The sequence below is a fragment of the Anopheles arabiensis genome, chromosome 2, assembly GCF_016920715.1.
Source record: "Anopheles arabiensis isolate DONGOLA chromosome 2, AaraD3, whole genome shotgun sequence".
In the NCBI taxonomy this organism is placed as follows: Eukaryota; Metazoa; Arthropoda; class Insecta; order Diptera; family Culicidae; genus Anopheles; species Anopheles arabiensis.
Window position 1 is genome coordinate 111,461,897 of NC_053517.1, and position 15,739 is coordinate 111,477,635.

General features: G+C 48.6%; 1 protein-coding gene across 4 annotated transcripts; it reads right to left on the reverse strand.

The window, feature by feature from the left end:
• Positions 1 to 1,557: 1,557 nt before the first annotated feature.
• On the reverse strand, positions 1,558 to 13,144 carry LOC120894370 (PDZ domain-containing protein GIPC3). 4 transcript variants are annotated; one of them, XM_040296899.1, is made up of 6 exons: positions 12,872 to 13,144; positions 10,419 to 11,159; positions 3,456 to 3,686; positions 3,086 to 3,340; positions 2,897 to 2,986; positions 1,558 to 2,803 (listed from the first exon to the last, which is right to left on the reverse strand). In XM_040296899.1, the coding sequence occupies exons 2-6, from the start codon at positions 10,716 to 10,718 to the stop codon at positions 2,651 to 2,653; spliced, it is 1,029 nt and encodes a 342-aa protein (XP_040152833.1). In that variant the 5' UTR covers positions 10,719 to 11,159; positions 12,872 to 13,144; the 3' UTR covers positions 1,558 to 2,650. The 4 variants fall into 4 exon arrangements, with proteins under 4 accessions (XP_040152833.1, XP_040152834.1, XP_040152836.1 ...); XM_040296900.1 differs by lacking the exon at positions 12,872 to 13,144 and adding an exon at positions 12,041 to 12,500; XM_040296902.1 differs by lacking the exon at positions 12,872 to 13,144 and adding an exon at positions 11,638 to 11,661.
• Positions 13,145 to 15,739: the final 2,595 nt, after the last annotated feature.

Sequence of the window (15,739 nt, forward strand, 5' to 3'; positions counted from 1 at the left end):
GAAGACGATGGCGGACAAGACATGGCACGAGAGGTGATTGAATTTTTAATCAACAACTGCGCGTACGTCAACAACAACAATTTCGAAACTTTTCCCCGACCTTCCCTGCCGGCGAAGGACTCTGGCCGTCGTCGCGATTCGGTTGCAAAGTGCATGAAGTTCGGTAAGGCACGGCACACACGCACAATGGCTGGTGGCCCGGGCACGATCTTCACGCTCGTCAGTGGGTCGGGCGTGGTGCGCTTCATGTTGGGTGTGTGTGAGTTTGCAAGTACTGAACACGTCCTGAATGCCGGCCCCGCAGAGAGGGTGCAACGGGTGGCCAGAAGCGCATTATTGCTTGTTTGGTGATTTTCAAGTTCACACACACCCGTCCTGTCCATGAAATGTTCGATGTCCGTTGGGGGCATTTATGATCAAATAAGGACACACACACACGCACACACAAGCACTTGAAGCAAAAGGGATGGGGCATGAAGGACGCCCGAGATCATCGGGTGAAAGGGTCGTGCACTCGGGGTTGCGCGAGGTTATCAGATCTCATGCGCCACCATCAACCAGCACCACCGGACGGAAGTAATTAAAGGTCAGATTCCGATGCGATCGCCGCGTTTGTTTTCTCCATTTTTTTTCTTGGAGGAACCCGGGTTAATGTGATGTTTCGCCTTTCGTCGCACTTACGGAGCACATTTTATTTGGAGCCGTTAATTGTGTGTTGTACATGGGCAGTTGTGTTGTCGGTTCAGGAAGAGAAAGCGAAAAAGAGCACAGTTTTGTCAGCAAGTTAAGCAAAGCAAAACACTATCAACGCTAGGCTGTTGTGTATATTCGGGGGTTATGCAAGTTTAAGAGAAGCCAAACGAAAAAAACATTCCAAAAACATTGAAGGGGAAATTAATTTCGACCGTTTAAAATGAGTGTATCGTGATGCAAATGCTTTCTACCGACATCTGAAAGCACACGCGTACATGGTAAGTTTAATTACTGATGTGTGTGTGTGTGTGTGTGTGTGTGTGTGTGTGTGTGTGTGTAACGTTGTGTGCATGATTGTGCCGCTGTGTCCGTTTACAATTTTATAACAATATCCCGTATGGCCAGTTTATGCGTTTAAACATAGAAAAAGGAAATGTGTACAAAGCGGAAGAAAGATTTAAATTGCATTTCTTGCATGCGATCGCCACAGTAACGTGCAAGTGGGAAAGGGGTTGCATGCAACTCGGAAAGCTCCGCTTGCTGTTGTGGGGCTTTTTTACGGAAGCTTTTGTTGATTCACAGTGGATTTTAGCATCGAAGGAAGACAGTATGTGAATGGAGCACGCTTTTTATCATAATTTTGCAACAATGAAGCATGAAATTTGGCTTTAAATATAACAACAAGCAAATGAATCATCCGAAACAGTGGCGTGCGACACGTTGTATAACAATAAATCCAAAATCTATACATACCATGTAAAGACAAACGGTATCGAGCGTACTAAAATGTCATCATAATCAACTTTTTCATTTTTTCAATCTAAAAAACAATTACAAAAATGACTCATTTTAACACAAAAATAGTTGTTTTTTGTATCACCTTATGATTAAATATTTATTTGCATTCCTTCACGATTGCATATGGATTTGCTTTGCTAAAATACTTCTTGTTTTGTTCCTTCACTCCAACGCTTATCATGCGAGAGAGAGTACAATCTGTTCCCTACCTGTTTTACCTGCATATGTGTCTGTGTGTCTGTGTGTATTTGCCCTTCCTAGTTCCTCATTATCCCTACTAGCAAAAAAAAAACAGGAAAAACAAACCAAAAACAAAACCGGCCACACATCATGCGCGAATCGTGCGCATCGCGCCGTCTCTGCTTGCGCGCACGCCCAATTTCGTTGCACATTTCCTAACAAAGCACTTTTTTACAACATTTTACAGACTTTTAAAACACTAACACTGCTGCTGCTGCTTCTTCTTCGTTCGTAACACCACACCACTTGCAATAAGCAAAACGGGGCAAGATAAGGGGTTCGTTGTGTGGTTTCGCAGTAGTATCCCACCTTCAATGCAGGGAGAAACATTGGATGGGTTCTGTGGGATGTTTATATGACGCGAAAGGAAGGGGGAATGTTTGCGGTACTTGTGTGGGTCGTAATTTTTGAAACCTTATCCAATCTACCTAATAGGAGGGGACCTGGGGGGGAGCCCTTAAATAGTGGAACGTATTGGGAATGCTTCGGTCACACTTGTCGGCGTGTCGAATCAGGCGGTGTGTATCGGTATCGCTTACTACACCGTTTCTCTCTATCACGAGTCTCTCTCTGTCTCTCTCTTTCTATCTTGCACACGCTGATCTCTGTCGACTATCTATCCGAATACCGTTTGGAAGGGCTTCGAAGTGGACCCTTCGACGTTATAAACCACTCCGTGTAAACGTATTCTAATGATGGTAGGTCATAGTATTGGTAGTTATAGTCATATTAATAAGTAGTAGTAGTAGTAGTAGTAGTTTAAAACACATCACATTTCATGAGCGCCTCTCGTCCAATCGATTGCTGCCTTCGTTTCCACGTGTAAATGCTCGTAGTATCAGCTCAAGCCAGGACATATCCTTCCCCGTTCACACGGTCGACACTTCCGGTGCGCCGACACTTCCTCTATCTTCCGCCTCTATCTTTTGTATCGTCCGTGGCGTGCGTCCGTGATGGCGCCCCACAGCTCGATGATGAAATCGTCAGTAAAGCCGAATGCCTCCAGGTCCGATGCATCGATCGCTTCCGCAAAGTCCATTGAGTTGATTTTATTGTTACCTAGTTCCCAGATCTGTAAGGCAAGAAAAAGCGTCACAACACAGCTCCATTACATCATGTTTTGTAGGGGGCAGATGCTTTTTTGTTTGGACATGGGTCTACTCACTTGCGTGGCTAGCTCACTATCGTTGATTCCCATGAAGGAGTCGAGCAGTGAGTTAATGGCATCAATTCCACATTGCGTAGCATCATCGTGCTGAAACATTCGGGAGGGAAGAGAGAGAAAGAAAGAGAGTTAATATTGACGATCTATTGCTTGTTATATGTGGATGTGCGCGCGGCATTGCGAGCATACCTCATCCTCAATGGCTGCATTTCCATTGGCCTTAAACCGCAGCGTCTCCTTGCCACTGCCGTATCCCTGCTTGCCCGGTTTGCTGCCGGCCGTACCCTTGCGCGGTGCAATGCCCTGGAAGCCACTCTTCATCGGTTCCACCAGGCGGATGGTAAACGTGGAGCCGGTGGGAATGTCCTTCAGCATGCGGGCCACCTCGTAGTGTCGCTTTCCCACCACATTGATCCCGTCCAGCTTCTCGATGTGATCGCCAATCTGGAATTCGAACCAATCGATGCATGGAAGCGTAAGAGAGCGTCGTACACAAGCGTGTTTCGCAGGCTCAGATTTCACACGGTTGGTGACCACACATCACCACCAATCACGCTACCTGTATGTGAGGGATCCGATCGATAACGCTGCCACTTTTGATGCGCTTGATGAACGCGTAACCCGCACCGTTGTCCGTGATCGTTAGACCGAGCGCGTCCTCCGACTTGACGATCTCCACCTCCTTCGGGCGGCCCTTTTTGTGTGCGAAGATGAAATCGTTCAGCCCGATCTGGCCGCCCAGCAGGTTGCTCATGTCGACTTTGTGCGAGTTCAGCGTGCAGAACAGAATCTGAAACGAGGGAGGAAATTGTGTGTAAGTTTGAAATCGTTCAACACTACCGTAAAGCTACTGATCGTCACGATCGAGCCACGTCACTCGAGCGCCGCTGGGTAGCAATCTCGCTCACTCACTCTCCACTTACTATCGGTCTTGTTTTTTGTAAAACTATCAAAAGCACCAGCAGAATTTAGCAGCCTCTCAAATCACTCAAAACGCCCGCAAACACAACCCAAAAACGTGTCTCGAAAGATCCACACCGTGGCAACGACTGCAGTTTGGTGCTTCATGCTCTGTGTGATGCTCGTGCATACTGAGGCACCCTCGAGAAAAGTGAGGATCATCGACTATACTAGGCCGCTCTCGCGGCCATCATCATCATCTTCTCGCGCATCTCGCGGCAGGGTAGGTAAAGTGACGCCGGTGGATGCGTCGGTGGAGGGGAGGGAAATTTGACCCATTGGTCCAACAACGGCTCCGCAACACAACAAGAAATTTTGAAGCAGCGTCTTGTTTTTTTTTTTGCTATTGTTTTCTCTTTCCTCCACTCTTTCCTCTCCCAGCCTCCGCACGTGGCGCCATCGGCCCAATACCACTCCACTCCACGCCCTCCCCCAAAACGCGCTGACGTGAGCAGCGCAATTTTTATTACTATTATTATTTGGTACTGGAGGTGGGAGCGGGGGGACGGCGGACAGATGAAAATTCATCACGAGTGCCATCTTCTTCGCCTGGCCGACGAATTGGCCGACATTATTTTCCACTGACCTCCTCTCTGCTGCTGCTGGTGGTGGTGGTGGTTGGGAATTTCCTCGTCCGTTGCCGTTTTGGCTTTCCTTCCAATTTTGAGCAGTTTCAACTCCATCATCCCCTCTCTCTCTGGCTTCCCTTTTGTTACACACGCCCATACTCTAATCGGCTTTTCGTGGATTTGTGCTTTTGTTTTGCTGTAAATTACGGATCGGATCGGACTTTACGCGGCTCTGTGGTGGCATGTGCGGCGGTGAGTTGTTTGAGAATATGTAACCCTATGTATCGATCGAACGATCCGTTCGGGTGGTAAGGGTGCTGTTATAGATTGTTTTTCCCACTCATCCACCAAGGGGTAACAAGGAAAGGCAGCTAATTTGCGAACGTATTTCGTCACAAGTCAATCAATCCCAATCCCACTTAGCGTGTTTAAATTAGGCTTACTCAGGTATGATCGTAATGATGGAACACTACATAGACTGCTCTTGGTTGGCACGTGTGATGGCACTCAAACATCGATCTTCTCAAACAACATCCCTCATACGAAAAGATCATTCGATCGAGAGTTGTCAATACCTTTCCTGACCCACTGTCTTCTTGGTAGCTTATCAATAAAACGCAATATTTAACCTTGACATGCCAACAGCGCGGTGCAGAGAAGCGTACCCAATAGCTCTAACCTTTCCAGTGGTAAAACAAAAAAAAACATACACACACACACACACACACACACACACACACACACACACACACACACACACACACACACACACACACACACACACACACACACACACATACACACACACACACACACACACACACACACACACACACACACACACACACACACACACACACATGCGCAATCGGTCACCGGTCACACGACTTTCGGTGGCGCTGCACATTGCGTTACGTTTCGATGCACTTTCATCCCACCAAACACACACACACACACGATCGATGATCGGTCTGGAAAGTTTTCCACCTCTAAATTCCATCCACAACCATCCGCACGATCATCATCATCATCATGATCATCCATCTATCTCGTTGCTCGCAGCCGTTGACCAGCCGGTCGGTTGGATTGATTTTGGACGTGCGTGCGTTGAACTTCGCGGCTCTGTCCACCACAAATTAAATACCATCCACCCCCCCTCCCCCTCCCCATTTTCATCGCAGCCTTAAACCCCACCTCATGCAGCTTCATTGGTGTGTGTGTTGAGTAAGCGGAAGTGGCTCCAACTGGGCGGAACCAACCTAGGCGGAGCGCAGGTTGTTGCAATCACCGCTGTTGTGTCCGACCGTTCGAGGGCTTTCCGTAGTGAGAGATTCGAGCGCGACATTCAGGCTCAGGTCAGGTCAGACCGTGCCAAACAGAGCGTGATTCCTTGTCCCATGGGGGGGGGGGGCGAGGTGGCTTAAGGCGTAGTTCATTATTGGTCGTACGTTTACACCTTCAGCCGTTGTAAAGGGGTCTTCTTCTCTTGCATCTGAATGAACAATCAATTAGATTGGGGTTCGCCTTGATGGTGTGTTTGATTATCAGAAATCTGTAACGAGCGCTATCATAAATATCATAAACGGAACAATTCCCTAACCACTCAGCCCATTGCAGGGTGCATAATGCATAATGCACAGGGGGTTTTATTGCACACTGCTTCCTAGTTTATCATTTAAGTTGATCACAAAGCACCACAAAACCTCGATCTCGATCTTCTAAGCTGAGATAGACATCAGCATGTGTCCCCTCCCCCCCCCCTCTCCCCCTTGCTGCACATATTCTTAATTAGCTTTATGTTGGCAGCATTATTTGCTCATTATTTAGTTAGCTTTCCTCACTGCGGTGAAGCGAGGAGGTGAAAGAAGAGCAGAAGCACAAACACAAAACCTACACGCAGACATATTTTCAGCGAAGCCCCACATATGGTGGACGGTTCCATGGGTGCAAAAACCGCCACACCGGCTGACCAATCGCCCCTCATCGCCCCTCATCGAGGTGTGTGAACCGAGGGCCGTTCGGGTGGTGCTAGAGCTGCGGTTGCAGTTAGCAGTAGTATGAAGTTACTTTCTAATTGAATTGAACCGAACGGCGACGGGACCTTGCCAGTGAAAAGCAAAAAACAAGCTAAAAAACATCAAAGATGTGCAACCTTTCACACGCCGTTGTTGTCGCCCAACCATCGAGCTTTATGTGTTTGTGAACCTTTGTGTGTGTGTGCATGAGCTTTTGGTAATTAAATTTAGCGTTTATATCTGCGGACCAGATTGCGCGAAAGATCCGTCAAACAAACAAAAGGCACGTCAATAGATAAGCCCCGCGTCTATCTCTCATCCCAGTAAAATGGTGCACGTGCACTTCAATGGCACCACACACGCACTCGTCGAGCACACCCGCCGCCTGCAGTGTATGCAAATGCGCAATCCCCACGCATTGTTTGGTGTAGTGTTTTGCCCCTTCTCTTCATGCTGTCGTAGGCACGTTCGCGAGGACCCGATGTTTGCCCACTTGCACTGCACTCTACGCGCAAGAAAGCAAAACCACACGGCTACGAGTCTAATCGCTCGAACGCTCCCAACTATAACGGTAACAAACTACTTGCTGCACACACAGACGGACGGACGGAGGAGTTGCATTTGAACATGGCTCTGGCTCAGGTCTTGTGATTTTGGGGTCGCTCCCGCGCCGCAAACCCGGTTTAACTCGCTAACTGGTTCTAGTCTAGTTTCGGACATTGCTGAGGGGTTGCGCTAATCCTATTCCACGCTCTAATAAGAGAGACAGCGGGCAGAATCTCAATTCAAAGTTGCAGCGCCGGTTGCAACTCAATCGAGATACACCTCTTTAGAAAACATGTTCCTCCATAATGGTTCCTCCACTACCTTTAAACCGACTGATCACAAAGGCGATCACTTACAATTTCGATCCGAGTACACGAAACCGATCCAGTGTTGGTCGGTGTTGCTTCTCTTCTCCCGAGTTGTCTTCCGGACTCCGGAGGAGAAAGTCGTTAGACGCTCCGGGGACGGGTGATTCCGGAGCCACTTTGCTAATTTCACTCCGGGCACAAATTTCTACCAGAGCTGTAAACACCCCCCCCCCCCCCTGCCCCCCCTGTCACTTTGTTGCAGTCTAACGAAATACGAAACCGCTTGGACAGTTTTGGAGTCTGTGTGTGTGTGTGAGTGGAACGCGCCAAACGAGACAACGACTGGCGAGGTGGAACTGGAAGCGAAAACTGGAAACAGAAAACTCGTCTCAGCTCGGGACACTTTTCCTACAGTTTTCTGGCTCCCCCACCCTGTTTCTATTTATCTTTCGTCCATTTCACCTTTCGCAGATGCATCAGATATGGACACAAACACACATAAACACACACACACACACACATGGAGCTAGCGGGAAGTTATTTACCATTTTTCTCCACTTGCTATATATTTATCCTCGATCCTTTTCATTCGAGCGGGCTGGCTGATTGAATCTGCAATCAAACGCTAACGATCGAAAGCCTATTTAGCTATACTTCGCTGCTCCTTCGCTGCTCCTTCGCAGCGCAGTCTTCTGTGCATTGCAGCTTTGCAACGAATTCATCGTCAATTATCTGTTTAAAACGGCACTGGACGGCATCGAGATCGGAGATCGGTTGGACTTTCACCTCAGGCCAAGACAGGGCAGTGTGTTCGAGACTGCTTATCGCACCGAAAGCGAATCTATGTAGACTTATCTCTCGCACCAGATTAGAGCTAACATCTCATTACAACGAAAGTTACACCACCAAACACCAGCTTCTGCTAACATCTTGCTTATGCATTGTTCTCCCCTGCACAGGAACAAACTCTTTGCAAACCCCTTTTTAGCATTCCCCTTTGCCAGCAGGGAAATGATGCATTTGCCACTGCTTAGGTGCGTTTTAACGATGTTAGCGATTTAATTCACACGTTCCGCATTGTTGCACCGACGCCGCAACTACCGGCATTGGCTCGATCGCACCGGGGCACTCCCCCCCCCCCCCCTCATTCCAAAATGCATTCAAAGTCGTTCCGTTTGTTTTCCTCTTTTGTTGGGAGGGAAATGCATGCTATCGTGCTATATAATGAAATATGGACGCGATGCGATGAAGGTGTAAAGAATGGCGTTTACGTGCTTCGGTAGATCACGTACATCAAAAAACCCACCTGCCGAACTGTTTCAATTCCCTTACAGTGGTCGGCCACCGGGCACAAATTAAAAGCTGTCATAATAATGGTTCAACCACACACACTCGGTCGGAAGAATGTCGGTCAAGCAACGGGCGCTCATCTCACGTGCAATCGGAGCGCCTTTATACAATTAAAGTGGCTGGCTGGAGACCTTCTGTTCAATCCGAACCCGAAGAGAGAGGAGAGAGCCTCCTTAAGATCGATTCGAACGCGTTAAGATCTGCGGTTCTTTATTGTTCTTCTTCTCTGCCTTTTCAAACCCGCTAATGATGCACAACCTGTGGCCTCAATTTGGCGAATCCCCTACCTAAGCAGCACCGAACAGAGGAGAAGAAGAAAACGTTTGCTCGAAACAGGTTGCTGGCTGGCCACGCGCCTCCACTCCGCTGGGGAGACAGAGAGAGAGGAAGGTGCGCTTGCGTGTGGTAGGGTCCTAATCGCGTATGGCAGACGGCGAGTGCGGTGCAGATAGGAAGGGGGCATAAGCAGCCCAAAATGCCCACCGACGAAATGCCGGGTTCGGCTCATATATTGACCCAATTTTGGATTCCCAACGGGGTATCGAGATGTATCTTTAAGTCTTTTCTTTTTCGTTTTTCCAAATTTCTTGCTGCCTCGGCCAACCCACTTTTAGGAGGGGGGGAGGGAAAGGGGAGCCCTCCCCTCATAGACGGTGAGAATTTGCGGGACTTGTTGTTCACACCTTGGGCGATGGGAATCGATCGCACCCATTTGCGTCCAGATTTATTGCATTTAAGGGTAAACTTTTTATACCAAAAGTCACCCGACACCCTACCCGACCGTACTTGACTGCCACAGTGGTTCCCCCGGAATGGTTACGGGCTCAATAATTTGGGTTTTATAGCAACGCGAGCACACGAACGAACGCAATCGCTGCTCGATTAACCGAACTTTCCACGGAGCTTCCGGCATTTTCCAAAGGAGGCCCCGAAAAATTCAAACCATCGTAACACTGCATAAACATACACACCCGAGCGCCGTGAGGTGGTGTACCGGCAATAATGCTCCACGGCCACGGGGAATGCCGTTATGCAATTCCAGCGCGCATGAACAACAACAACAACAACCTTCCACAAAACGTTAGGTGTTCCGTGGTTCAGGTCCAGCAATTGGATTTTGGGAGGAAGGAAATAAAATAATCCCGTGGAATTTATGGCCCGCGTGTGCGCCGAGGGTCAATTAGGATGCGTTCAACGATGAGCTTCCAACTGTGTCAGAGCCCCCGAAACCTTGTAAATGCCAATAATGCGAAACGGTGGGTTTTAATTTAGTTTAACAATGCATTTCCATTTGCATTTTAAACGATCATTTATTAAGTGATCGTACGATCGGTTGCATTTGTTTTGGCCCATCTAAAGAAACGGTAGATGTAAGCTAACCTACAACATCCCCGATAATCGCGCTGCCACATTTAAACACTCTTTAAAGCGATCTTTCCCACCCCCAAGAGGATCGTTCCTTTCCAGTACATCTTTACACGACCCGGGACTAATATGGCTCATTATTATCGATTGCCTGCGGCCGTTCCGCGACAACCACTCAAGTGCCGTTTGGTGTGTGGTGGTATCTCGAGTGTGCTAAGCTCCAGTGTGACATCGCCCAGTGACGCAGAACAAAGGTAATTCGCACTGGGCGAATCACCTCGTCGGATGGGTGTCCAGCGCAAGAGCGCAAGATAAGATAATGTTGCTAATAAGCCTAGCATGACAGCACATACAGCAATATCTCGGTGCTAAACATGAATTCCAACAAGCCACCTCAACGCTCACTTACCTCATCCATCGGGAAATCGTAACATTCGGCAATCTTCTGGTACAGCTCCTTGACGCTCGCGAACCCGGTAATGAAGCCGGTCGGGCTGCCGTGGGCCAACTGGCAGTTGAACACCAGCTGCGGCTTGGTGACGGTCGACTCGCCGTGGCCACCGTTGCTCATGCTGTCGTGGTGGATCGTGGGCGCTGTTGGGATCGGAGGGTTTTTGTAGTTGTTGTTATCGTGGTACGCATGCGGATCCTTGGTCATCGGTGGCGAAGGATTGGATATTTTGGTGCTTTTCTTATTGAACAGCGGCATCGTGGCGATCGGTCGGTTGGTCGGTCGGCGATGATCGGTGGTAAGGGGGGAGGGGGGTTTGGGTTTTAGAATTGCCGGGCAGAAAGGCCACTCGCGCTCTACACAGGCACTTCTGTACAATACGCTTTGAACACGGGTTAGAATAGGGAACGGAGGTTGGGGTTTGGGGGATAGGAATTTAAATTTTGTATCGTTGAAGGGACACCGGGAACCCGGAAAACTCTATCAACTCTATCAAACCCACACACACACACAGACACACGTCTCTAGCCCAGTATGGGGATTGAGAGGATTAGACTGAAGAGGTAAGGAGAAGTTAGAATGCTGCTTCTATGCAGTTGACCAACGGCCAGGTTGGTGGTCCGGGGAATGTGTTGTTGTTTGTCAACCAAAAATAGTAGTTAATGGCACGGGAGGGAGGGCGAGTTTTGAAGGTGTTAGCTGTGTCAGTGGGAAGTCCCATTATCAGTAGTGGCGTGGGAATCGGGGATCGAAGGGTAAAGGAATGAAGGAAATTGGGAGTATAAAAGAGAAAAAGAAAAAATATAGAAAAGATTGTAGAGCACTCGGCAATACTGATACTGATGATATCATACACAAATAAACACACACACATAGAAACACACGCACACAACATCAGTATATGAACAAAATATCTATGCGAAATCGCTTCTGCAAACAAGAACAACAATTTGCGTTTGGTTCGGTCAATATTTGCCACAGCAGTAAACGCAGGTGTGTCGCAGTTTGTTGCTTTCTTGCGCAGTAGCGCCAACACCAACTAATGTGTACAAACCGATGTATGCGTGTGTGTGTTTTGGCTCACTAAAACTAGTTAAACTATGCACGCAATAGCACGCAACGGCACCACGTTCACAGTTCAAGGAAAGCGCACAATTTCCACCGCTTTTGCGCGAACCTTAACACAGAGGGCGCTTTCCCGACCTGTGGTTACTACGATCGAGTAGGATACACTAACTCTAACCACTCACACGCACACTCTCTCTCTTTCTCTAGTCTTGATGGAGATGGAGGAGACTTCTTTCTTATCGGGCGCCCTCAACCCCCACCGTATTCTAGTCGCTGATAAGCCCTCGCCACTCTCTGTACACAATGAAAGGCCCCTAAAGGGGAAACTAAGGGGATGCACCGAAACGACCATACACGCTGCTGCTGTGACACTTTACACACACCGAAGAGGGCGACCAGCTCCCTTCCATCCTCCTCTTCCTTCCGAACCGATGCGTCCGACTCGCGCATGCCGATAAAGGCAAATAAAAAAAAACAATACCACAGGCACAGATAACAAACCACCAACGTACCAGCGATCGAAAACGGCCAGAAACTATACTTTGCCCACATGGAATGGTGCTGCACAGGGGGCGGGAACACAAACTGTCTCCGGGATGCGTAAGGGTGTGAGATTTCTTTTTAATTTACCCCTGTCAACAACAACAACCACAACAACAAGGGGTTTGACAGCACGACAATGACAATGAACACTAGATGTGGGAAAGATGTGAGAACGAGGTTGCCGCAGCACCACACACACACACACACACAAACTAGACCGCGATATCGGATCGATCAACACCACTGTGACTGTTGCCGTCCCCGGACTGTTTGCGTACGTGGACGCTGGCTGGCTGCCGTCGGGACCGAAAAGCACGCGAGCTCTGTTTTCCACGCGTCGTTTTCCAACTGTCAGGTGAGCGTGAGTTTTCCGCGCGACGAATCGACTAACGGACGACGGTGCCTACAACCGACCTTCGTCGAGGGTTGCTCCAGGCTCTCACTCACCCTCTCTCTCACTCTCTCGCGAGCGCTCTCTATATCTCTTTCCCTCACGTAGGCTTTCTCGCTTCGGCGAACGCTATGAACCGTTACAACGGCAACGGCAGAAGAATGGGGTTAGGTGGCAAAACCGCCGGGCTACCTGCCTGCCTGCCTGCACGAGGGTTGTTACACTGGCTGACCGTGCGCACCCGCTGCCGCTTGTTTTTCCCACCAGCTTCTGCTGCTGCTGTTGCTCGCTAAGCTACGTGCGCACCGGAACGCGTAGTGGGGGGAAAGCATTTGAAGCACGCACACACACACATATACAAACACTCGCATACATACACACACGATAAGGGGGAAACATGCACACGCACCTGGGAACAAAATCTAACCACAGTGTACCGTACCACACACCGTCTTGACGTCTACGCTTCCACTGTTACTGTGGCTCTGGTATGCCTTCTTTAAGCTTTCAGCTCCGTTTCCTACGGGCAACAGGCCAATGAGTTTGCCCCCTGAAAATGCACTTGGGGCTTCTCTGTCTCACGTGAGCAGCAGCGTGCACCGTGATCAGCAACCAACTGAAGAGAGCAGCAGAGAGAGAGAGAAATGCGATGCTCACCGTTTGCCGTCGACTTTGTAAATGAAAATGTACGAGCCGATCCGGGTTCTCCAGCGCACGGGTGGGAAGTAAAATGTGGAAGTACGAGCCAGTGTTTCTCAACCAGTTCCGTTTTGGCAATCGGTGGCCTCACTGTGTCTAATACCGTGTACGTCGTTGTACGAAGGCGAAGGAAAAACTCTTCTTTATAGCTATTCAGTCGAATTTACATACATACATTTATTCTTTTCTTTATTGAAAACTAACAAGCTAATGGGTCCGTGTAACAGGTTGAGAAAGGCTGACAAATACGCTGACTCGACGATCAGTTACATCGACGGCCCCCCTTTGCGCTCTTGTTCGTACTAAGTAAGCTCGAAGGCAAAAGAGCGAGAGCATACGATAGCTATCCGACCTTTACTTTCGACCGTCCGTGCCCGTTTTTTCTGCCCCCCTCAAAGTGCCTGTGCCTTCCCCTTTTGCTTCCGTTTACCGTTATCGGCGACTCTTCGAAGACGGCTTCCCTTTTTGGAGACTATCTCGCGCACATCGTTCGTTGAAGCCGTTTCTTCAATTCATCTCTCTCTCTCTCTCTACATCTCTCTTCTCGTAAATCGGCTTCCCTTCACACTGAGTCACACATACCTTCAGCTAGGCAAATCGTTGTTATACACGACTCGCTCGATATCTGCATACCTTTCACTGCAATCAGCCGTGAAACGAACGACCTTCAACGTGCTCTAAGTAGTATGGGTTCTGCCAAAGATGCTGCTGTTCGCTGCCGGAACTGTTAGCAATGGTGAAATATGGTTCCCCATGACGGCCCGAACTTAACCGCGATGCGTAGGAATGATCGCCGTCAGAGCGGCACTAGCCAAAACGCTGCGTGCGATCAGCTTCGATCTTACCATCTACGATGGGTGAGACCCCAAAACGAACGTCCATTGTTTTTCTTCCCCCCTGCCGGATGTCGGTGTTCTGTAAATGGCCTGCATGCCTGTTGTCTGCGCACTGTATGAACACTTTAGTTTCCATGCTGTTTTGCATAATTTATTACCATCCGAGAACGGAGATAATTGTACTATTTGCATTAGAATGCGCCAACACTGAAACTCGGCTGGTCTGCAGTTCGTTCACTCTCTTCTTTTTTTTGGCTTTGTTCTGCGCCAGAGGTGCGTACCGTCCAGTGCTACAAAACTTGCAAGTTCAGCGACCGTCCAACCCCTATTTCACAGCCTACTATTTACACCTGACAGGTGTGTGTGTGTGTGTGTGTGCGTGTGACATTTCGTGTTTCGAGACTCGGTTTCGCTCCACCGCAATAAACGTTGCGTTCGTCATTTGATCTCCCTTTTGCGCGTTCCCAGCAAATTTGGTGCTTTATTGGATGGGTGAGCGTAATTTAGTGAACAAACTCACTGCTTCATTTAAGATTGTTTTTCCATCTTCCACGAATCTGCTGATAGAAACGTTCATTGAGCTATTCTTTTCTTAAAGCTGAAGGTTATCGACCACATCTGGAAGCTTTCCAAGGTAACCGTGATCCGGATTTATCGTTCATGTTGCTGCACTTGGAACTAGCCACAACCATACCCCACCGGTTGATTGTGCACCGTCATACGCCCCGGGCAAACGCACCACAAAAAGCCGTCAGACAGACTTGGATTCCATCTGCGCAACCGGTGGCAAACTGCCGGATGCCGGACACATTGCTGTGCCTCTGCCTTTTCGCCTGCTCCCTTCTGTGGGGTGACGACTGTTACGGCAATCGTTGAACCGCTGCTTCCTTCGCTCCGGAAGCAATGCCATATGTTACTGCATCACGATCATGATATGAGAATGGGCTTGATCGTGTATAGCGCGTGCCGTGTGGTACCACCACGTTCACTCAGTATGCAATCAATGAAATGTATGCAAACTGGTGGGGAACGTTACGAAAGTTTAACCCCAACATTAAACGTGGTAGCATAATGCTTAAAACAGTACACCAATTATTGTTGTTCGGGCAGTTTCATTTTTGCTTGCAATTGCAACGAACGCACCCAAATTGGTGTGGTCTCTCATGGTCGCAACAGTGTTGCGTGCGATGCGATATGGTAAGTTTAGCGCAAACACGATTGTCCGGCTCGGTAAGCCCACCCCATACTGGAGCAACGGAAAGTGAAACCATTTGCCACCATACCACCTTCGGCAAAGTCCGGGACGCAGTTACAGTTCCACAACCGAAAGCGAAACCTGTAAACCAAACGATAAAACCCGACGAGTTTGTTCTGCTGTTAGGAAAATGAAAGCTTTTCCAGCGCTTTTCATTGTAGAAAACAGCAGGAATAGTATTCAAATCAAGGTGTTGGATTGCGAATACAATGCCTTTTCCGGATATGCATTATACAAAACACATGTAGTAGTTTGTCTGTTAAACAGTAATTTCAAACGCCGACAAAGACATTTACTTAAAAACGCTGGCCCCTGTCCATCAATCAATGTGTCGACTTCGCACAGGGTGTACTATATCGCATGCGCGACAACGCTGCTGCACTATGACAACCCATCCTACGATCCGATGGCCAAAAAAGCTTGGTTGCTTGGATATTTTAATTCGAAAACTGAATCCTTTTTAACAAAACGATGTGAAGTCGTTACG